Source organism: Gopherus evgoodei, chromosome 3, assembly GCF_007399415.2.
Source record: "Gopherus evgoodei ecotype Sinaloan lineage chromosome 3, rGopEvg1_v1.p, whole genome shotgun sequence".
NCBI lineage: Eukaryota > Metazoa > Chordata > Testudines > Testudinidae > Gopherus > Gopherus evgoodei.
In genome coordinates, this window is record NC_044324.1 from 181,557,687 (window position 1) to 181,582,278 (window position 24,592).

The 24,592-nt window shown below is 42.5% G+C and overlaps 1 protein-coding gene across 6 annotated transcripts in view; it reads right to left on the minus strand.

The window, feature by feature from the left end:
* The window catches only part of HHAT (hedgehog acyltransferase), a 390,792-nt gene that overhangs the window by 139,877 nt on the left and 226,323 nt on the right, over window positions 1-24,592 (minus strand). For 4 of the 6 annotated variants that reach the window (XM_030557592.1, XM_030557591.1, XM_030557593.1 and 1 more), the window contains exon 11: window positions 20,082-20,226. In XM_030557592.1, coding sequence (XP_030413452.1) covers window positions 20,082-20,226 — 145 coding nt within the window. Of the gene's footprint in view, window positions 1-20,081; window positions 20,227-23,543; window positions 23,677-24,592 lie in introns of those variants that run through there. The other 2 variants (XM_030557596.1, XM_030557595.1) reach the window with 2 other exon arrangements.

Consider the following 24,592-nt stretch of genomic DNA (forward strand, 5'->3'; position numbering starts at 1 on the left):
GTGGTGATGGAACAATTTTTACAGTAGGGGTGCTGAGAGCCATTGAACCAAACTGTAAACTCTGTATATGATGGTGTCAAGGCTGATTTCCCACTCTGGCACTTTGAGTGTAGAAGGTGGGGGCCCGCAAGGATTCTAAAAATTAATACTGGACACTCCAAGGTTACAGCTGCTCTCTGACCACATCCAAATGCAAAAAAACCCTTTTTACCCAGGAAGGCGCACTTGGAAATTTCTTCCTATGGGGTACCCTCAAGCCCTTACACCCTCCCACCCGCACCCCAGGGAAGAGCTGAGGAAGAAAACAAAGAAAATTTGCCACCAGCTAATTAAACAACATATGTGAAAACCTCTTAGGACACAAAAAAACCAATCCTGTTCTTCAAAAAGGTAAAATTTATTTAAAAAAAAAAAAAGGACTCAGGCTTTTGCTAGATTTAAAAAGAGCGAATATAATCATTAACATCAAGAATAGCTTTCTTCAGGTCCAGCTTAAAAGAGACAGATGGACAAAGGGAAAGTTTTTCCCCCCAATTTAAAAAAGTTCTAGCCCTCCCATTGGCTCTTTTGGTCAGGTGCGCACTCCATTCCTTTTACCTATGGGCTTTTTTTAAACCCTTTACAGGTAAAGCAAGTAAAGAACAGCTATTAACAGGGATTTTATAGCTACTGGCTGGCTGGGTGTCTATAAAAGGGAGCTACCCACCCCGCTTCATTTATCACAGATAGAAACCACTTCGAACCAGGGAGTGTGGTAGCACTTATGTGCAGAAGCATGGATTATGATGCCTTCAGCCTCCCAGTGCAACAAGGCACCTCAGATGTGTTGACAGATCAAAAACCAAAAGTTTTTCCACAAAATGTATATAAAAAGTGACTGTGTTTCTACTTACAGGCTCTCTATCGTGTTCTGCCATAAATTGTTGTGAGGCAGTCTGTAATCTTGATCAACAAATAATGACAATTTAGAATGTTCCAGGCTCTCAGATTTCCCCCAAGGCCTACTGCAATTGGTCTTCACAGCTAGACAGTACGACAACCTAGGTAGAAGTTTCTACAAAAGGAACTATAATAATAAGATTTTACAGAAGAATAACACAGTCCAAGGTACATGTCTTTGTCCATTTGTATGCACAGGGTGGAATTTTCCAAAGCATCTAAGTGACTTTGGAGTATAAGATTAATTGAAAGTCAGTGGGACTTTTGCTCCAAGATCACGTAGGCACTTTTGAAAAATCTCACCCACAGTTTTTAATAACATTGGCTGCAGTCTCTAAAGTATATGCCTACACTCTCAATCTCTTTATATTTTATCACTAGTGTTGAGATATTAGGCGTTTTTGCCTGAAATCCCAGCACCGAGAGTCAAGTGACTATATGAGAATCTCAATTTTCATTTAAAAAACAATGTTGCTAGCCCTCCCCTCATAACTGCAAAGCAAGCTGGAAAATATGATCTTTGAAGGCTAAAAAAGACAAAAAACACAAAAAAACCCAGAAGGCAAATTAAAATAACCTGAAATGTATTTAAAACAAACTACTTTTAAAGCCAATTTCATGGTTTTTTGGGTCTGATTCACAATTTTTGAACTCTTTGGGGTTTAGAATCATAGAATATCAGGGTTGGAAGGGACCTCAGGAGGTCATCTAGTCCAACCCCCTGCTCAAAGCAGAACCAACCCCAACTAAATCATCCCACCCAGGACTTAGTCAAGCCTGACCTTAAAAACCTCTAAGGAAGGAGATTCCATCACCTCCCTAGGTAACCCATTCCAGTGCTTCACCACCCTCCCAGTGAAAGTTTTTCCTAATAGCCAACCTAAGCCTCCTCCACTGCAACTTGAGACCATTACTCCTTGTTCTGTCATCTGCTACCACTGAGAACAGTCTAGATCCATCCTCTTTGGAACCCCTTTCAGTTAGTTGAAAGCAGCTATCAAATCCCCCCTCATTCTTCTCTTCTGCAGATTAAACAATCCCAGTTCCTTCAGCCTCTCCTCATAAGTCATGTGCTCCAGCCCCCTAATCATTTTTGTTGCCCTCCGCTGGACTCTCCAATTTTTCCTTTTTGTAGTGTGGGGCCCAAAACTGAACACAGTACTCCAGATGGGGCCTCACCAATGTCGAATAGAGGGGAAAGATCACGTCCCTCAATTTGTTGCCAATGCCCCTACATATACAGCCCAAAATGCTGTTAGCCTTCTTGGCAACAAGGGCACACTGTTGACTCACATCCAGCTTCTAGGTCCTTTTCTGCAGCACTGCTGCCTAGCCACTCGGTCCCTAGTCTGCAGCAGTGCACGGGATATTTCTGTCCTAAGTGCAGGATTCTGCTCTTGTCCTTGTTGAATCTCATCAGATTTCTTTTGGCCCAACCCTCTAATTTGTCTAGGCCCCTCTGTATCCTATCCCTACCTTTCAGCGTATCTATCACTCCTCCCAGGTTAGTGTAATCTGGAAACTTGCTGAGGGTGCAGTCCATGCCATCCTCCAGATCATTAAGGAAGATATTGAACGAAAACCACCCCAGGACCGACCCTTGGGGCACTCTGCTTGATACCGGCTGCCAAACAGACATGGAGCCATTGATCACTACTCGTTGAGCCCGACGATCTAGCCAGCTTTCTATCCATCTTATAGTCCATTCATTCAGCCCATACTTCTTTAACTTGTCGGCAAGAATACTGTGGGAGATCGTATCAAAAGCTTTGCTAAAGACAAGGAATAACACATCTACTGCTTTCCCCTTACCCACAGAGCTAGTTATGTTATCATAGAAGGCAATTAGGTTAGTCAGGAACGACTTGCCCTTGGTGAATCCATGCTGACTGTTCCTGATCACTTTCCTCTCCTCCAAGTGTATCAGACTTGATTCCTTGAGGATCTGCTCCAAGATTTTTCCAGGGACTGAGGTGAGGCTGACTGGCCTGTAGTTCCCCAGACCGCCTACTTCCCTTTTTAAAAGATGGACACTACATTAGCCTTTTTCCAGTCATCAAGGATCTCCCCCAATCGCCATGAGTTTTCAAAGATAATGGCCAATGGCTCTGCAAGCACATCCACCAACTCCTTTAGCACCCTTGGATGCAGTGCATTCGGCCCCATGGACTTGTGCTCATCCAGCTTTTCTAAATAGTCCTGAACCACTTCTTTCTCCACAGAGGGCTGGTCATCTCCTCCCCATGCTGTGCTGCCCAGTGCAGCAGTCTGGGAGTTGACCTTGTTCGTGAAGACAGAGGCAAAAAAAGCACTGAGTACATTAGTGTTTTCCACATCCTCTGTCACTAGGTTGCCTCTCCCATTCAGTAAGGGGCCCACACTTTCCTTGACTTTCTTCTTGTTCCTAACATACCTAAAGAAACCCTTCTTGTTACTCTTAACATCTCTTGCTACCTGCAACTCCAGGTGTGATTTGGCCTTCCTGATTTCACTCCTGCATGCCTGAGCAATATTTTTAGACTCCTCCCTAATCATTTGTCCAGTCTTCCACTTCTTGTAAGCTTCTTTTTTGTGTTTAAGATCAGCAAGGATTTCACTGTTAAGCCAAGCTGGTCACCTGCCATATTTACTATTCTTTCTACAGATTGGGATGGTTTGTTCCTACAACCTCAATAAGGATTTTTTAAAATACAGCCAGCTCTCCTGGACTCCTTTCCCCCTCATGTTATTCTCTCAGGGGATCCTGCCCATCAGTTCCCTGAGGGAGTCAAAGTCTGCTTTTCTGAAGTCCAGGGTCCGCATTTTGCTCCTCTCCTTTCTTCCTTGTTTCAGGATCTGGAACTTGACCTTCTCATGGTCACTGCCTCCCAGGTTCCCATCCACTTTTGCTTCCCTTACTAATTCTCCCTGTTTGTGAGCAGCAGGTCAAGAAGAACTCTGCCCCTACTTGGTTCCTCCAGCACTTGCACCAGGAAATTGTCCCCTACACTTTCCAAAAACTTCCTGGATTGTCTGTGCACTGCTGGATTGCTCTCCCAGTAGATATCCGGGTGACTGAAGTCCCCCATGAGAACCAGGACCTGTGACCTAGTAATTTCTGTTAGTTGCCGGAAGAAAGCCTCGTCCATCTCATCCCCCTGGTCTGGTGGTCTATAGCAGACTCCTATCATGACATCACCCTTGTTGCTCACAGTTCTAAACTTAATCCAGAGACTCTCAGGTTTTTCTGCAGTTTCATACTGGAGCTCTGAGCAATCAGACGGCTCTCTTACATACAGTGCAATTCCTCCACCTTTTCTGCTCTGCCTGTCCTTCCTGAACAGTTTATATCCATCCATGACAGTACTCCAGTCATGTGATTTATCCTACCAAGTCTCTGTTACTCCAATCACATCATAATTCCTTGACTGTGCCAGGACTTCCAGTTCTCCCTGCTTGTTTCCCAGGGTTTGCGATACTGTGGAAGCTTCTTTGATGAAAACTACAGAGACATGGAAATGCAGAACACTGATCCACTCAAATGATCTTTACAATTGTTTATCGGTTTAAATGATGCTAATAAATGACAGTGAATGTAATCTTCACACAGATACTGTTACTGTACATGTAAATGTAATTAAAGTTAAAAAAATCTAGTTTAATTTTATTTTAAATCTGATTTTTAATTTTAATTTAATTTAAATAAATGTTTTTATCCACTCTGCCCATACAGTGCAGACAGAGTAAAGATTTCAAAAACACATGAACACCAATGTGTCTTTGGCTCCAAAGGCCAGGTCTTCTCTAGGAGTACTTTGCCAAGATAGCTATATCGGTATACTATATCAGTGGTTCTCAACCAGGGATATGCGTCCCTCGGGGGTACCCAAAGATCTTCCAGGGGATACATCAACTCCTCTAGATATTTGACTAGTTTTACAATAGCTACATAAAAAGCACTAGCAAAGTCAGTACAAACTAAAATTTCATATGACTTGTTTATACTGTTCTATATACTATACACTGAAATGCAAGTACAATATTTACATTCCAATTGATTTATTTTATAATTATATGGTAAAATGAGAAAGTCATCAATTTTTCAGTATTAGTGTGCTGAGACACTTTTATGTCTGATTTTGTAAGCAAGTAGTTTAAGTGAGGTGAAACTTGGGTGTACGCAAGACAAATCAGACTCCTGAAAGGGGTACAGTAGTCTGGAAAAGTTGAGAGCCACTGTACTATACCAGCAAAGCACTCCTAGTGTAGACACAGCTGATACCAGCAAAACTGCACTTTTGCCATTACAGTTTATTGCACGCTCCAGCAAAATAAGCTTGTCATAAACAGATAGCTAAGGGTTAATGTCTCTTTCACCTGAAGCACCTGACCAGAGGACCAATCAGGAAACCGGATTTTTTCAACTCTGGGTGGAGGGAAGTTTGTGTCTGAGTCTTTGTTTTCTGTCTGCCTGCTTTCTCTGAGCTTTGGAGAAGTAGTTCTGTTTTCTAATCTTCTGTTTCTAAGTGTAAGGACAAAGAGATCAGATAGTAAGTTATATGGTTTCTTTTCTTTGGTATTTGCATGAATATAAGTGCTGGAGTGCTTTGATTTGTATTCTTTTTGAATAAGGCTGTTTATTCAATATTCTTTTAAGCAATTGACCCTGTATTGTGTCACCTTAATACAGAGAGACCATTTGTATGTATTTTTCTTTCTTTTTATATAAAGCTTTCTTTTAAGACCTGTTGAAGTTCTTTACTGGGAAATTTCAGGAAAATTGAGTCTGTACTCACCAGGGAATTGGTGGGAGGAAGAAATCAGGGGAGATCTGTGTGTGTTGAATTTGCTAGCCTGATTTTGCATTTCCTCTGGGGGAAGAGGAAAGTGTTTTTTTTTGTTTCCAGGACTGGGAACGGAGAGGGGGAGTCACTCTGTTTGGATTCACAGAGCTTGTGTCTGTGTATCTCTCCAGGAGCACCTGGAGGGGGGGAAGGGAAAAAGGATTATTTCCCTTTGTTGTGAGACTCAAGGAATTTGGGTCTTGGGGTCCCCAGGGAAGGTTTTTCAGGGGGACCAGAGTGCCCCAAAACACTCTAATTTTTTGGGTGGTGGCAGCAAGTACCAGGTCCAAGCTGGTAACTAAGCTTGGAGGTTTTCATGCTAACCTCCATATTTTGGACGCGAAGGTCCAAATCTGGGACTAAGGTTATGACAAAGCTATAGTGATAAAATCATAGTTTTGGCAGTATAGCTATATTTACAGTACAGTCTTCTGCTGGCACATCTGTTTTGGTCAGGGATCACACTTTTCACACCCCTGACTGACATAGCTATGCCAGCAGAAGTTTATAGTGCAGACCTGGCTTAGGTGTCTTAAGCACTTTTGAAAATGTTTGTCTAGATCTATAAAGCTGATAGCTATGTGCGTCGCTATTGACTCTCAGTGCTCTGAAGCAAGATGCTCCCAGTAGACTGAGGGACACAGGCTGTAGGAACCACCCTCCGTTTTCTGCCTAAAAAATGTGAAACACATACAAAGCACATACAAAATTAACTCTAAATACACACACACACTCACGCTTACTTGTATGGACATTATATTGCACTTTTGTTATCTCTGATTGTAGTAGTTTGGACATACAGAAACAGCTAATATGATGTACAAAATAAGAGCTTACTATCTGTGGCCCCAGTCCTGGAATCAGATCAGTGCAGGTAGATTTCAATTCATGTGTTGTGCCAATGGTGTACGGGACCTATCTGCATCAATTAGATTGCAGGATTGAGACTTATGATTTTAAACAAATGTGTAGACTTGAGTTCACAAACCACTTCTAACTTTAAAATTGCAATGCTCCAGATCTGTTTTAAATATAATGCCTGTCCAAAATAATTCAATTCAACAGAGGACTGAGTGTCCAAGTTAATCCAGGGAAGAACATACTTTCTTCTTTTAACTCTTAAAATAGTGTGCAAATATCTGTTTTTATAAAGTTCTTGCCTGCACAGGAAAATTGCCAGCTCTCTAACTCATTGCAAGCTGCCAGGAGAAATAGCCACATTCAGTTTTCTTGAATCTTTGCCAGCTCACGTACCAATGAAATGCACCCACCAAATAAGATTGTAAAATAAGCAGTTGTAAGAACAAATATCCTTTGTATGTGAAGAGGTATAAATCATTTGAAAGAATGTGACATCTGCCTGTGGTGACACATGCAGCTATGCAATATTTTTTTAATTTATGTAATCCATCAATATAGCATTCATAGCAGTAGTTTGAAAACGCTGGCTTTAAGTTTCTGAGTAACACAGTGGCAAGTGTAAATTCTCATCCTATAATACTGAACAGGATAGTCTGGAGAAGAACCAGAATGTCAGAGGACAAACCATGGAGTGGAATGTGAAACAAAGTGGACTGCATGACTGAGACTTGATCAGGAAAGATTAGTTTAAAGAGAAAGGATACAAAACTGCAGTACAAGCCACTAAGCAAGGGCTAATGACATGAAACTAAATGACATTCAACTGTTTTGACTGAGTTCTCTCTGAGTTTTGGGGGTTTATTTCAATCCCAAATCAAAGCAAGCATGAAGGTGGTAAACCAACCAAATAAATCCAAAAGAAATGGTTTGCACAAATCCCTACAAATAGAAGCCACTACATTTCATACAGCTGTACTTTGACTATGTACTGAGACCCACTGTCCCACAGGAATTAACTAAAAAAACTGAGTCCTTTGGGTAAACATGCATCCTAAACTCTATGAACGATCAACCATGGAACTAGCCCCTCTTTCCCTCAACAGGAAGGAATATGGCCAGTGCATATCGGTATGGGGCATGCCAGGAAGATTCAGGGGATCCTCTTTATCTACTGGGTAAACGGCAAAGGACCATGCAGATACTGGGACATCCCACCTGCTAGGCTCTCTGGTCTCTCTCTTCTGGGATTATACACACTCATTTTCTTCCCCTTGTTTTGGGTGGCTCATTACAAAACATTCCTATACAACCGAACTCCCTCTACTCAAAATGCTAGTTATTCAAATCCATGGTGGGTCCTCCATGTAGCCCTGTTAATCACCTGCTAACAACTCCTCAATGAGCTTCTTAGTGCCTATTAGTACTAATCAACTGCTTTGTACTTTTAATGCTTAATGCTCTGTACATTAAAGGGTAAAAAAACAATTTTGAATTTAGTATAAATACCAAAATTGTATTTAAACACATCCTTTTAATACAATTTTGGTGTTTTAAGAAACTCAATATAGTAATTTTTTTACTCTTTAATAAAATACAACACATTAAGCATTAAAAGTACAAAGTCATTGATTTGTGCTAACAGATACTAAGAGGCTAATTGAGAAATTATTAGCGGGTGATTAACTAACAGAGCTACATGCAGTGAAGCGGCAGCTCAAAATAGGACTTACGTGTCTCTGAATGCTTAGTTACTGGAAAGTTTCCGATGTCTCTCCAGCCATTTGGATAACCGGGACTGTACAGTACTTCCAAAGATTTACACATTCATGCCTTCCCTACCACCTAACCCTGTCCACATATTGATAAAGGAATTATATAGGGCCTGATCCTAGAAAGTACTGAGCATCCTCAAGCCTTACTGAAGTGAATAAGAGTTTATGATCCTCAACACATCTCAGTGCATAGATTCAGCCCATAGTTTGTAATCTCCTTGTGGCACGAACCTGCCCTCCATATTTGCATCTAAAGTCCCATGCAGATCAGTGACGCTATATGAAGATAAGTAGTAACTCATGCTATTGTAAATGATTATTTTTGATGCACAAAGAAGGGAGGATCAACCACTAATAATCAAGATATTTTCTGCAGAAGGAAAGACCATATTGTGCTGCCACTGAAGCAAATGGCAAAACTCCCACAGGGAGGATTGAGCCCTGAATAATCATGGTGTTCAGCGAGTCCCCTCAAAATGAGATTAATTCATCACACAATTTCCATAAACTGAAATAAATATAGGCTGTGAGAATAATTTTCAGTGCTATGATTTAATGTAATTAAGAAATAATGTCATTTGAATTTCATGTTGTCACAGGATGATGGTCTCCTGCTGCTAGACAAACACCAAGTCAGCCAACATTTACTGAAAATAAACATTGAGGCGGAGACTCTGAAGTTTTTCAAAGCAAGAAGTATCTGTCCTGTGACAACCTTCCATACTAATGTGTGTTTTATTACATCAAATGATGTAGCAGCTGTCATCTTGTCTAATGACTGCTTGCATGGCCGTAGAATGGAAACAACTTGCTGCCCACCAGCTTGGAACCTTGCTCCTGCAAGAAACGTTGTGGGATGAGGGTGGTGCAAAAGTGTGGAGGAGCTTGAAGGCATTCAGTCTGAATGAGGGTGCACTGCGAGGGCAGGGAGCACACTTGGTGCAGAAAAGTGCACTGTGCACTGCCCAGGGTGCAAGCTGTCAGATCACCAGCAGGCACAGAGGTGAGGGTAGGGTGAGGATTTAGACTCATTTGCAACCTGACTGGGCATATCCAGTCTATATTTTGCCTGACTCCTGTGCTGGTAAGAGGCTCTGGAAGAATCTCCCTATACCCTGTTTCCCAGCGCACCCATACAGAGGCAGCAATATTTTTGCTCTGTAACTTCAGTGAACAGCTGAATTCTGAAAGGGTTTATACACGGTCTTGTTTAAAAACTAGCAAAAAGAAGACTTGTTTAAGTCTGTTTCTATGTAGATGAAATTCCATTCCCAACCAATAAACAAACATCAACCATTGAGAAATCAGATTTGGTTTTGTACAGTACAACAGTTTTAACTTGCATCAGAAATGTGACTAATTAAATAGTCTTATGTGTCACCACATGTTTTATCCTATTTAATGCTAAAGAAAACTAGCAAATGTGAAACCAAGCAAATATTTCAGGATCCCAGCAAACACAGTCTCATGAAACATTTATAATTATTGTACCAACATCCCAGTTAAGCAATGCCTTCTTTTTAGTGTTTCTCAGGTAATTTTCACAACAGATTGTTATTTACAACTGCAAAAAAATTATTTATAAAATGCTAATGAAAACTGTTGATTAACATGCAATAATGTATCCCGTAATTCCTTTGAAGTAAAATGCAAAATAGAAAAATATGCTTTGTTGAAAATTCCTTGTCCAATGGCTAAGAACCCCAGGAAACAGTACTATGCTTATATGAGAACAGGAAAATTCATAAATGTACCAGTTAGTAAAACAGGCTTCTGTACCTAGTGCTAATATTTCTTGCAAAAAAACAAAACAAAACAAAAACCTTTACTTTCCTTATAATTTATTTATAATAACTGCTATTGTATAGTTGTTCGCTTCTAAACCTGATTCCTGCCATTCAAAAGACTAGTCGAAAGACTGGTATTGTATCTGACTTAAGACCAGATACATATGGACACCTGCTTTACTGATTTTGCTGTAAAAGAAGGAATTGATGATTAAGGCTGTGAGTCTTTCATGGAGGTCACAGAAGTCACAGATTCCATGACTTTCCAGGACCGCCGTGACTCCTGCAGCAGCTGGCGCAGCTGACCCAGGGGCCGCCTGAGCAGCTCGGGCAGCCCCTGAGCCAGCAGCACCAACTGCTGCTGGGGCAGTCTTGGGCCACCACGTCCTCCTGCCCTAGCAGCAGCAGGAGTTTGGATGTGGGAGGTGGCTCAGGGCTCGGGCAGGGGGTTGGGGCATGGGTGATGGCTCTGGGCAGCACTTATCTCAGGGAGACTCCTTGAAAGCAGTGTCATGTCCCTTGTCTCCTCGGCGGGGTGTGGCCAGGTAGCTCTGCATGCTACCTCTGCCCACAGGCACCACCCCTGCAGTTCCCATTGGCCATGGTTCCTGGCCAATGGGAGCTGCAGAGCCGGTGCATGGGGCAGGATCAGCACGCAGAGCCGCCTGGTTGTGCCTCTCTCTAGGAGACATGGGACATGTTGCCGCTTCCTTGCAGCATGCATCTGGAGCCTGCCAGCACCGCCAACCCCTGCCCCCCAGCAGCAGCAAGGGTCTCGGGCCACATGCTGCCACCTGCTCATCCTCCTCCAGCAGGAGTCCTGGGCCACCCCCCCTCCCCAGAGCACCCATGGCACCCCTGGCCTCAGAGCACACATGATCCTCCTGGGACGCCCCCTGCCCCACAGCACCCATGTTTTAGTTAGGGATATACAGTACAAGCCATGGACAGGTCACAGGCCATGAACTGTTGTTCATGGCCAGTGACCTGTCCATGACTTTTACTAAAAATACCTGTGACTAAAACGTAGCCTTATTGATGATCATAGAAATTTGGAAGAGAACTGAATTTGCCTTCTATCTGCACAGAGCAGAAGGTAGGAGCAGTACTGTTACTTGTGCAGATTTTAAATAAGTTTTGCTTTTCACTAATAAGGGCAGCTGTCCATACAGGGAGTTGCTGAGAGTGCTTTGGTGGAGCAGCAATTCCTGCAACCTGGGTTCAATCCATTATTAGAGTTTACTCTAGCAAACTCCCATTATAGACAATGATAGCATGCCCAATTAGGATTTCAGGATTGGGTCCATTAAAAAGTATCTCTAGTGTACTCTTAATGAAACTCTACTACTTTAGGTTCTGATGCTGGAAATAAATGTACTGGCAGAGCCCTCTGCCTACATGGAGCTGCGGGAACTTCACTGATCGTCCATATGCATGGTTCTCTTTGCAGGACTGAAGCCTTATTGGCTAGTTTTCCTTAAATCTCAGAGATTCAATTAAAAATATTGGACTGCACACATACACAATTACTAGTTTCACGGATGCATTTTCACTTTGTAAAGGGATGTTGTAGGTCTTGCTTGGAATGCTTTTCCCACACAAACCAGGTGTAAAGATGGTGTTTTTTTCCATGCAACTTCTATGAAAATCAAAAGCTTAAGGTAACAGCCTCAATTCAGTTTCTAGAGAACAAGCATCCACAACACATACCCAAGAACACAACAGACACTAAATTACCCATTTTGGCAGCCTCAGCATATCAGCACAAGAGACCAGCATTGAATAGGCTCAGCTCGTGAACTACCTTCACAGCCCCACTGTTGTTCCATCCATTGGCTGGGCAGTGCAAAGGAAGCCTGAATTGCACCTGCTCATGCTGTACCTGTGCTGTGGATAGAACATTTCAGTCCAGCAGCTTTCATACAAACTAACTCATCTATTTAGGAAAGTAATTTAAGAACAGAACTCCAATTTCTCTGAAGTAGCATTCTGATCACCATGATTAGATATTCTGCATAAAAGCCACAATTACAAGGTTGTTGGCACAGATTGTCACACAGTGGATGTTCTTTACATATTGCCATTCCAAGATTTATTTTACCTGTTGGACCTGACAATACAGTAATGCCTGTAGCTGTAGCTTTAATGTCTGCATTGAAATATATAGTATTATTAAGTCATTCAGGTTCACCATTTACATTTTGAATAACTTTGCAAACAATCACCTCATGAAGACAACAGGAGTGAGATTCATGTCTCTGCCTCCTTCTATCTGCTGCCCACATAGGCACATACACAAAGCCTGACTACTTGGTATTCTGAGGGGGTTGTAGGTAATTCACCGTTCCTACACCTGCACAGGCTGAAGGGCTAGAACATAGCTTCTCTAAGGGTATGTCTACACTACGGGATTATGCCGATTTTACATAATCCGGTTTTGTAAAACAGATTGTATAAAGTCGAGTGCACGCGTCCACACTAAGCACATTAATTCGGTGGTGTGCGTCCATGTACCCAGGCTAGCGTCGATATCTGGAGCGTTGCACCGTGGGTAGCTATCCTGTAGCTATATCATAGTTCCTGTAGTCTCCCCCACCCACTGGAATTCTGGGTTGAGATCCCAATGCATGATGGAGCAAAAACTGTGTCGTGGGTGATTCTGGGTAAATGTCCTCACTGAATCCTTCCTCCGTGAAAGCAACAGCAGTCAATCATTTCGAGCCCTTTTTCCCCAGATTGCCCTGGCAGACGCCATAGCACGGCAACCATGGAGCCTGTTTTGCGTTTTGTCACTGTCACTGTATGTGTACTGCATGCTGCTGACAGAGGCAGTACTGCAGTGCTACACAGCATTCATTTGCCTTTGCAAGGTAGCAGAGATGGTTACCATCCCTATTGCACTGTCTGCCATTGTAAATTGGCAATGAGACGACGGTTATCAATCATTTTGTAACGTTTGCAAGTGGAAAGTGGTGATGACGGTTATCAATCATTTTGTACCGTCTGCTGCTGTCATGGGTGCTCCTGGCTGGCCTCGCTGAGGTCGGCCGGGGGTGCATGGACAAAAATGGGAATGACTTCCCAGGTCATTCCCTTCTTTATGTTTTGTCTAAAAATAGAGTAAGTCCTGCCTGGAATATGGGACAAGTGTGCTAGAGAGCCAGAGAGCACAGCTGCTCCAGGTCAGAGCCCCAGATATCCCGCAGAAATGATGAGCTGCATGCCATTCTAGGGGGTGCCCCTGCAACAACCTCACCTGTTGCTTTCCTCCTCCCACACCGCTCCTGGGCTACCGTGGCAGTGTCCCTCCATTTGTGTGATGAAGCAATAAGAAACACTGACTTTTTAGCGAGATAAAATGAGGGGGAGGCAGCCTCCAGCTGCTACGATAGTCCAGGGAGTACAGAATCTTTTCTTTAGACACAAAAGGGGTGGGGGGGGCTGATGGAACTCAGGCTCCAGCTGCTATGATGAGGATGGTTACCCAGCATTTTGCACCATCTGCAGGGAATGACAGGGAGTCATTCCCATTTTTGCCCAGGCGCCCCTGGCCGACCTCACCAAGGCCAGCCAGGAGCACTCACGGGATGATGACAGTTTTCCACCATTTTGTACCATCTGCCATCAGGAAAGGAAGGAGAGGGGATGCTGCTGTTCAGTGCCGCAGCACCACGTCTACCAGCAGCATGCAGTAGACATACGGTGACATTGAAAAATGGCAAGAAACGATTTTTTTCCTTTTTCTTTCACGAGGAGGGAGGGGTGGTAAATTGATGAGATATACCCTGAACCACCCCGGACAATGTTTTTGACCCTACAGGCATAGAGAGCTCAGCCAAGAATGCATATATTTTTTGGAGACTGCGAGGACTGTGGAATAGCTGGAGTCCTCAGTCCCCTCTCCCTCCCTCCATGAGCGTCCATTTGATTCTTTGGCTTTCCGTTATGCTTGTCACGCAGCATGGTGCTGAGTCCCTGCTGTGGCCTCTGTCTATCATAGCCTGGAGGTTTTTTCAAATGCTTTGGCATTTCATCTTCTGGAACGGAGCTCTGATAGAACAGATTTGTCTCCCCATACAGCAATCAGATCTAGTATCTCCCGTACGGTCCATGCTGGAGCTCTTTTTGGATTTGGGACTGCATGGCCACCCGTGCTGATCAGAGCTCCACGCTGGGCAAACAGGAAATTAAATTCAAAAGTTTGCAGGGCTTTTCCTGTCTACCTGGCCAGTGCATCCGAGTTCAGATTGCTTTCCAGAGCAGTCACAATGGTGCACTGTGGGATACCGCCCGGAGGCCAACAGCGTCGATTTGCGGCCACACTAACCCTAATCTGACATGGCAATACCGATTTCAGCGCTACTCCTCCCTTTGGGGAGGAGTACAGAAACCGGTTTAAAGAGCCCTTTATATCGATATAAAGGACCTCGTTGTGTGGATGGGTGCAGGGTTAAATCGGTTTAATGCTGATAAATTTGGTATAAATACATAATGTAGACACGGCCTGTGGCTGCTATTTCAGATCATGGGTCAAAACAAAGTTCTTTACCTCCCTTCCCCTCCCAACCACTATAACAAGGGTTGTAACCCACTACACCCATGTAACCTATGGCCTCCCCAGCCCACCCCAAATCCACACTGGCCTATTATAAAGTCCTGCTCCACAGACTGCACGGAATGTGGCGGTGCCCTAGCCTAGGAAGATATTCCATAGCCTCTCCTGTGCTACCCCATCTCACGGTATACATGGTGCAAAGACTTGTTTGGGCTTTCCAAACTGGGGTGAATTTCTTGCAGATGTTAAAGAGGGACAGAGTGTGCAGATGACTTTTGGTGTCATTTTTCATCCCAAATTAATTTAACATTTTTTCTCTTTTCAATCCAAAGCTAACAGTTATTGATTCTAACTGTTTAGAGATTCATCCAGCCTGTCTTAGTAGCACATCAGTGTACTCAAGTGTACTTCCCCCTCTCTCATCCCCACTCCCTTAGGACTCTCCTAAATCGGACAATTCCCTGGACAGCTGTACAATATTCATTACTATCTGAAGCAAAGCCTACCAAACAATTTTGATTTTGAAGTCTAACCCTTTGATTACTGTAAATTTGATCACTTAAGCAACAACAAAACAAACAAGAAAAAAAAACCGCTGAGTTTGTACTAGAACTTTGCTGCATGCAGGGGCACAGCTTTGGAAACAACAGAAGACAGGTGGCTTGAGCCTCCTTGTAAACAGATCCCAAATGAAGTTTGTTTGACCACTGGGATCACCTCCCATTTTAAACTGGACTCCTCTTAATGTTCTAGTAACAACACATTCCATCCAGAGTTCATCAGTGCCACAAGGAAAAAGAGAAAACCACACATGGAAACGTCACACTGCTGGTATTGTACAGGACACAAATGTACAAAAAGAGAATTTTCCAAATAAGTCAGAAACATTCAGTGTTTAATCTCTTACTTTACACATTTAATCACAAAAATTAGAGACTAAAAAGACCCTTCAGGTCACCCAGTCCATCTTTGACTGACACAAGAATACCCTGACAGCATATACCATAATGCTCTGTTTAATCTTGATTTAAACATTTTGAGGGATGGGTTCATGTGGGATTTAAATTATTTCTCTTCACCCTTAGAGTCTACACTCTAAAAATATTTGTAGATGGTTAGGTCTCCCATAAGTACAACAATTTTAATTAATTTAAATTAAACAATGAGAGTTTGAATAGCTCATCTTGATTTGCAATGGAGAACGCAGCACTCAACACATGACATTTGTTCAGTAGCAGGAAGATGTGGGAACAGATAAAGAATGAAAGGTCAGCAAAATTTAAGACCACTTTCTGGTTTTGGTTTGTTATCCACCTTTGTCAGTGCAGTACAGTTTTTAGACATGTTCTGTAATAGCAAATACTCATAGCCATGTGCATGATACCAGAATACGGACATGAAACACATGACACTGAATTTCCTAACAGAAGTATGTGAGTTCTGCGAAGCAAAGTTTCTAGCTTCTTAAAAATAAAGATAAATGTGATTAAATTAACAAGGAAAACAAAGTTTTGAATTATTACACTAATTTGTTATTCCAAACCTAAGCACTCTATAATATCTCATTCTGTACTGATGAAACCCCCCGTGAGCTAAAGGAACAATAATTAACCAAGGACTAGAAGATAAAATATTTACTAATAATAAACAAAAAGAAAGAACAAAAGCCAACTTACAATCAATTCTATGTTATGACAGAAGCCTTCAGAAGATGAAAATACAATTTTGTGTAAACTGCTAAAGCCTTCTCATGAATAAGGGCATATTTTAGTTCCAAAGGATCTTTTATAAAACCTCTACAGCAAACTATAGACATGGATGAGCTTTCAGAAACTATTACTTGTACGAACAGAAACCATAATGTATATTAATATTCAGATAACAATAAATAATTCTTCTAGCAACTCTACCTTTTTCAATGTTTTTGTCGTATTTCCTTAGTTGTGCTTACATTGTTGTTTGCAGTGTTGTTGTAGCCGTGTGGGTACCAGGATATCAGAAACACAAAGTGATTGAGGTAATAAGCTTTTGAGCTACACAGGGCTGTTCTTCCGAGCTGAAGAAGAGCTCTGTGTAGCTTGAAAGCTTGTCTCTTTCACCAACAGAAGGTGGTCCAATAAAAGATATTACCTCATCCACCTTGCCTCTGTAGTTGTACTTACACTGACCAAGAAAAACAACAAATAAACAAACCAAGAGTTAATCATATAGTAAATGAACCCTTTCAACCTTTTCCTTGAAAACACTAAACAGCAAGGATGCAGAGCATTGTTGGCTTTATGAGTGCTGCCAAAATAATAAAAACTAAATAATGTTTCACAACATTTTAGTCTAAAATATTTATGTTACCTATCTTCATGCAATTTGATTGTGTTTAAGTTTTGTGGATTGATTTCTTTTTTGGTTGCCTTTATAGACAGACATTCACTGAACATCATATGATCCCTGAACAAGTTAACTCTGTTAAGGTGATTCCTAAGTGGGCTCTTTGAACTAAGCTGGGCCCTAAGTTAAGGTAAAAGAAGGGCAGGAGAAAACAGCACAGGGAGAAGCCATTTTCTACAAGTTCCAGAGAAGCACGAGACAGCAGTGGGCTCACTGAGGAGCTTATGAGTGTAGGAACCTGTGGGTACTTCCCTCACAAGAAGAATCACCCCTTTATAAATATCAGCAGGACATCCATCCAGGCAGATCTACCACAAAGGCTTTTGATTATCACTGCTCAGCTCTGACTGTATGGTAGCACTAGCTGGACACAGAGCCTTGATCTCACTTTGTTCATGGGGTTCCCTTCATAGAGAGCATGCACTGCATTGGATTTTGTGGGATAGTGTTTGTATTGATATATGTGATGTGTTAATGTTAAAGTTGGGGGGAGGGAACTTCCAGCCTGGCCAAATGATCATGCCATGCCTATTTGTTCATGAGTGTCAATCCACTTCTAGGAAAGCCTGGCACCCGGACAGGGGAACTATCTCCTTCAACCTCTGATGGCAGAGGAGGACTGATACCTTAAGTGAAGAACAACTATTAAAACAATCCACTTATAATTATTCAGATTCAGTGGGCCAGATTCTGATCTCCGTTACACTGTTAAGAGAATTAGGGTACGTCTACACTACGGGATTATTCCGATTTTACATAAACCGGTTTTATAAAACAGATTGTATAAAGTCTAGTGCACGCGGCCACACTAAGCACATTAATTCGGTGGTGTGCGTCCATGGTCCGAGGCTAGCATCCATTTCTGGAGCGTTGCACTGTGGGTAGCTATTCCGTAGCTATACCATAGTTCCCACAGTCTCCCCTGCCCCTTAGAATTCTGGGTTGAGAGCCCAGTGGCTGATGGGGCAAAAATCATTGTCGCGGGTGGTTCTGGGTAAATGTCGTCAGTCATTCCTTCCTCCGGGAAAGCAACGGCAGACAATCATTTCGCGCCCTTTTTCCCTGGATTGCCCTGGCAGACGCCATACCACAGCAACCATGGAGCCCGTTCAGTTTTGTTTTTTTTTCTTTTTTTTTTTTTTTACAGTCACCATGTGTGTACTGGATGCTGCTGACAGAGGCGATACTCCAGCGCTACACAGCAGCATTCATTTGCTTTTGCATGATAGCAGAGATGGTTATCAGTTGTTCTGTACCGTCTGCTGCCGGTGTAAATTGGCAATGAGATGACAGTTATCTGTCGTTCTGTACTGTCTGCTGCTATCATGGGTTCTCCTGGCTGAGGTCGGCCAGGGCGCAAAGGCAAAAATGGGAATGACTCCCCAAGTCAATCCCTCCTTTATGGTTTCTAAAAATAGAGTCAGTCCTGCCTAGAATATGGGGCAAGTATACTAGAGAACCAGAGTATCAGAAAGCACAGCTGCTCCGTGCCAGATCCCGCAGAAATGATGAGCTACATGCCATTCACGGGGGGTGCCCCTGCAACAACCCCACCTGTTGCTTCCCTCCTCTCCCAACCTTCCTAGGCTACCGTGGCAGTGTCCCCCCCATTTGTGTCATGAAGTTATAAAGAATGCAGGAATAAGAAACAGTGACTTGTTAGTGAGATAAAATGAGGGGGAGGCAGCCTCCCACTGCTATGACAGTCCAGGCAGGACATTAAGCGGTGCAGGGGAGAGGAGCCCAGCATGCCGCTGCTATGACAGTCCAAGCAGGACAGATTCTTTTCTTTACACAGGAAAGGGAGGGGGCTGATGGAGCTCAGCCCCCAGTTGCTATGATGAGGACGGTTACCAGCCGTTCTGTACCATCTACTGGGAATGACTGAGAATCATTCCTATTTTCACCCAGGTGCCCCCGGCCAGCCTCACCTGAAGCCAGCCAGGAGCACTCACGGGTTGATAATGAGGACGGCTACCAGTCCTACTGCACCGTCTGCCACCGGGAAGGGGAGAGGAGTGGATACTGCTCTTCACTGCTGCAGCATCGCGTCTACCAGCAGCATTCAGTAGACATAGGGTGACATTGAAAGAAGTCAAGAAACAATTTCTTTCCCTTTTCTTTCACGTGGAGTGGGGGGAGTAAATTGACGAGCTATTCCCTGAACCACGCTGGACAATGTGTTTGAACCTACAGGCATTGGGAGCTCAGCCAAGAATGCAAATACTTTTCGGAGACTGCTGGGGACTGTGGGATAGCTGGAGCCATCAGTACCCCCTTCCCTTCCTCCATGAGCGTCCATTTGAGTCTCTGGCTTCCCGTTACGCTTGTCACGCAGCACTGTGTTGCCTGGAGATTTTTTTTTCAAACGCTTTGGCATTTCGTCTTCTGGAACGGAGCTTTGATAGAACAGATTTGTTTCCCTATACAGCGATCAGATCCAGTATCTCCCGTACGGTCCATGCTGGAGCTCTTTTTGGATTTGGGACTGCATTGCCACCCGTGCTAATCAGAGCACCACGCTGGGCAAACAGGAAATGAAAATCAAAATTTCACGGGGCTTTTCCTGTTTACCTGGCCACTGCATCCGAGTTCAGATTGCTGTCCAGAGCGGTCACAGTGGTGCACTGTGAGATACCACCCGGAGGCCAATACTGTCGATTTGCGGCCACACTAACCCTAATCCGATATGGTAATACCGATTTTAGCACTACTCCTCTTGCCAGGGAGGAGTACAGAAACCGATTTAAAGAGCCCTTTATATCGATATAAAGGGCCTCGTAGTGTGGATGGGTACAGCGTTAAATTGGTTTAACGCTGCTAAAATCGGTTTAAACGCGTAGTGTAGACCAAGCCTTACTTCAGCTTTTCACATGGGTATTGAGATGACAATCTGACCTCTCAATCTCAAAGCAACATTCGAAAGCCTTATCACCTAGAGCATGTCGAAATAACTTACCTTCCACAAAAATCCTGTTCCAGTAGATTTTCCCAACTTGATTTCCTCCAAGAAACACTAGATTGGATAAAATCAACATTGAAGTGGAAACAGCTGCCAGGGCAGCGTGAAGTCGACGACAAATTCTCGGTGAGAAAAAACGATCCTGACAAGAAACGAAAAGATAGATAAGGTTAACACAGAGTTAACACTCCAAAATTACAGAGAAACTGTTATTGCAATAACATTTTTACAACTCACATTGGAAATGCAACGTAATGATGGCAGATAAGCATTCAGACTCGAGATCAAATCATTATGGGATAAATCCTGAAGTGCTTATACTCTGGCAAAACTTCCACTGAGCCGACTGGGAGTTTTGACTGAGTAACGAATTCAGGATTGGCCTTACAGCTTTAACAATTATTTCAATGTAACACTCATTTTTAGTTTTCACGCTCTTCCTTGAGGCATTCTGCCCGTGAGTTGAGAAGCACACACACCTTCTTATATGGCCAATGGTATTCAATAGGTTCTAATAGCCAATTGGTTTCAAAGGACCAAAGTGATTCTGTCCAGATATAAAAGATTTAAAGAGCCACTAACATTTTTGATAAAGTAATAAGTTCACTTAAGCATTTGCTTACAGATGCCTCAGTTAAACCAGAATTGTTTAGTACAATAAGTTCCCTTATAAAAACAACAAATATTTTGATTGGAAAGTGAATTAAACTGTAAGTTGTGACATCACTGCTCATATTCATTTCAGAGGTGAACCTAGGTATTGTATAACTACTTACATTGACAAGACAGTTTTCGCCATTGATCTTAATGCAGCATATAAGTCAAGTTAACCACCACAATAACCCTGGAGCAGACTATGCACTGTAAATTAATACTAGCTGTACAATTTTAAAAAGTTTTGTCCTCCTTTAGGTTTCAGCCGGTAAAATGAACTACAAAGATAGCATTGTGGTAAATCAGATTAAGAAAGCATACTGTGTAGTTACAGTGTTGTATAAGGAACAATATATATTGTACACCACATTTGCAGGTTCCAAAAGTGTCTTTATTTAGGGACTCATCCTCTCAGAATCTGAATGCTTCTCACGAAGTAGTGAACATTCCAAACTCCCACGAGAGTTAAGGAAACTAGCCAGGAAGGGTTCAGCCTCTCACAGCTATTCAGATCAAGTCAGGATGTTGTGGCAAAGGGTGCTGAGTATTTTATTACTGTAGCAACAATAAGAGCATTAATTTGTTTATCTGTAATAGCTGTATTGTACCAGAATTAGTGTTCAGACACCAGAAACATGGAACTTGTACAAAATGGTCCCACAAATTTTACTAGGGAGGCAAGTAGACTGCTAGCTTTGTAAATATCAGAATAACATCTGTAGATGACTGAAAACGAAGGCCTAAAAATTCAAACAAATATACAGGCCTAAAAATGTCATTACAACGTATTTCTGAACAGTAACTCTTTTGTAACCTGCATGTTTGGTAGTCTAACGTATATTAGCACTATTCAGCAAAGAAATGCTGGCATATATTCAGCTGAAAAAAAGTGAGTCAACACACCCACACTCACAACAATGGAACAATGAGATTCAGTGTGAAATGTACCCAGTAATAGTGAATCTCCCACACAACTCCAGGGAAAATATACACCGAATATAAAGGCTGGGATATTCCTTTGAAAATCTGAGCCCAAAACGAAGTAATCACAGAGGGAAGTGTGTGGACTACAACAATAACCCCAATATCAAGAGTTACTTAAAAAAATAATATTTTAGGGATGTTAACCAATAATAGAATACCATTATTTAAATATTTTTGGATTTTTTTACATTTTCAAATATATTGATTTCAATTACAACACAGAATACAAAGTGTATAGTGCTCACTTTATATCATTATTTTTATTACAAATATTTCCACTGTAAAAAACAAAATATAGTATTTTTCAATTTACCTAATACAAGTACTGAAGTGCAATCTCTTTATCATGAAAGTTGAACTTACAAATATAGAATTATGTACAAAAATAACTGCATTCAAAAATAAAACAATGTAAAACTTCAGAGCCTACAAGTGCACTCAGTCCTACTTCTTGTACAGCCAATCACTCAAACAAATAAGTTTGTTTACATTTGCAGGAGATAATGCTGCCAGCTTCTTGTTTACAATGTCACCTAAAAGTGAGAACAGGCATTCGCATGGCACTTTTGTAGCTGGTGTTGCAAGGTATTTACATGCCAGACATACTAAACATTTCTATGTCCCTTCATGCTTCAGCCACCATTCCAGAAGACATGCCTCCAGGCTGATGATACTTGTTAAAAAAATAATGAGTTAATTAAATTTGTGAGTGAACTCCTTGGGGGAGAATTGTATGTCTCCTGCTCTGTTTTACCTGCATACTTCCATAATACAGTATACAGTACAAGTCATGGACAGTCATGGCCATGAATTGTTTACTGCCCATGACCTGTCCATGGCTTTTACTAAACATACCAGTGACTAAAACGTAGCTTTAACCATGACTCTTATATTATGCTCTCCCTTCCTCCCTTTTTCCATCACTCTGTCCCCTGCCATCAAGGGTGAAAAAATGCCAGTGGCTCAACACTAGGGTGACCAGACAGCAAATGTGAAAAATCGGGATGGGGGTGGGGGCTAATAGGAGCCTATATAAGAAAAAGACCCAAAAATTGTGACTGTCCCTACAAAATTGGGACAGTGTACAACAACTACAAACAGTAGTTTAGTGCAAGAAACCAAGAAGTGTAAAACTGTAGGGAGACTTGAGATAGGCAAAATAACACTCAAATTAGAATTTGGCCAAGTCTCCCACGAAAGTAATGATCAGGCCCAGTGCTGCCTAGTTTATGAGATCTGATAGTTTCACAACCTAAGGTGGCATGACTATAGCATGTATAACAGCCTCCCTTAATTAAAACAAACATACAATTATAGGTTTGAGTTTATTTATAAATAGAAATGGATTACCCTTACAGAAAGGAAAAATCAATATGTACTACAGACAGCTTGTACTGTTTAAATATGTGTCTGGTCATTTACAAGATATAAGAGCATTTCAGCACAGAAACAATTGCTTCACTGAACTATTTCAGGGCTATGCTGTAGCTAATTTTCATTATTCCGCTAGGAATTGATTCACAAAGCAGTAAAGATTTTCTTGGGAGTGTATGAACTTTCTGCACATCGGTAACAAAGATAGAAAAATCAAACTCTTTTTTAAAATGTCTCATGTCATGCAGAAAAATCCAAGCAGCTATTGTGTCCAAATTAACCCAGTGGAAGCAGTAATTTTCCAGTGAGAAAGGATTGAGGTGAGTCTTGATTAATAGCAATAATATTTGTGATTTAAATATTTATCATGCTGTTGATTGTTCTCAAGATCTGACAGTTTGTCTCCATGAAAGCTATTTCAAAAGCTCTTCTCTGTGCTGTTTCACTCTCTAGATGATCAATTCTACTGCTGCAAGAAAAATGCCAGCAGTTACTCTAAGTTCTGACTTCAGCTGTATAGTTTCTTTGGAAGCTGGTGTTCAGTCGTGGAATCTGAAATCCTCATCTCCCCCTTTTTCTTCTGTCAAGAAACGTGTCATTTAATGAATTGTTTGGTGTTTAAGGTACAAAAAAGCTGTGGACACTTGACCAAAAATCTTATATTGGCATCCATGCTCATTGGCCCCTTTCATTCATGGTCAGGAGTCTATAGCTGACTGCCCCTACATTTGATTTATCTATCTATTTTTTCAATCTGTAAAGATAAACCTATCATGACCTCTAGGCATATACACAAAAAACTACAATCACACATCACTCAGATCCTCTGATGGGGCCCAGAAACACAAAGTGCAACACTGGAGAAGTGTGTGCAAATGTTGCTTTAAGCGACTTCTGCACTTGTCCTGATCCTCGGCAGTCTGTACTCCAGTCCCTGGTGTAAATAAGTGTAGCCTAAACCTCCCTCTCAGCCAGTCACTGGGAAAGATGAACTACTACTGAACTCTGTTGGGTCAAGCTAATCTGAGGGCAGCAACTATTGATAGATTTGGCTCAGCATAACTACAGTTGCCAGGTGTCTAGTTTTCGGGCAGCTCCTGTGGACGAGGCAGTGCGCAGAGCCACCTGGCTGTGCCTCCATGTAGGAGCTGGGGGGTGACATGTCGCTACTTCCAGGAGCTGCTTAAGGTAAGGGCCACCCAGAGCCTGCACTCCTGACACACACCCCATGTCCTAATCCCCTTCCCCCCAAACCCCTCAGTCCCAGCCCGGAGCACCCTCCTGCACCCCAAACCCCTCACCTCATGCCCCAACCACTTGCCCCAGCCCTGATCCCCCTCCTGCTTTCCGAACCCCTTGGTCCCGGCCCAGAGCAGCCTCCTTCACCCCAAACCCTCATCCCCAGCCCCACACCAGAGCCTGCACCCCCAGCCAGAGCCCTTACCCCCCACAGCCCAATCCCCTGCCTGGAACCCCCTCCTGCACCCTGTACCCCT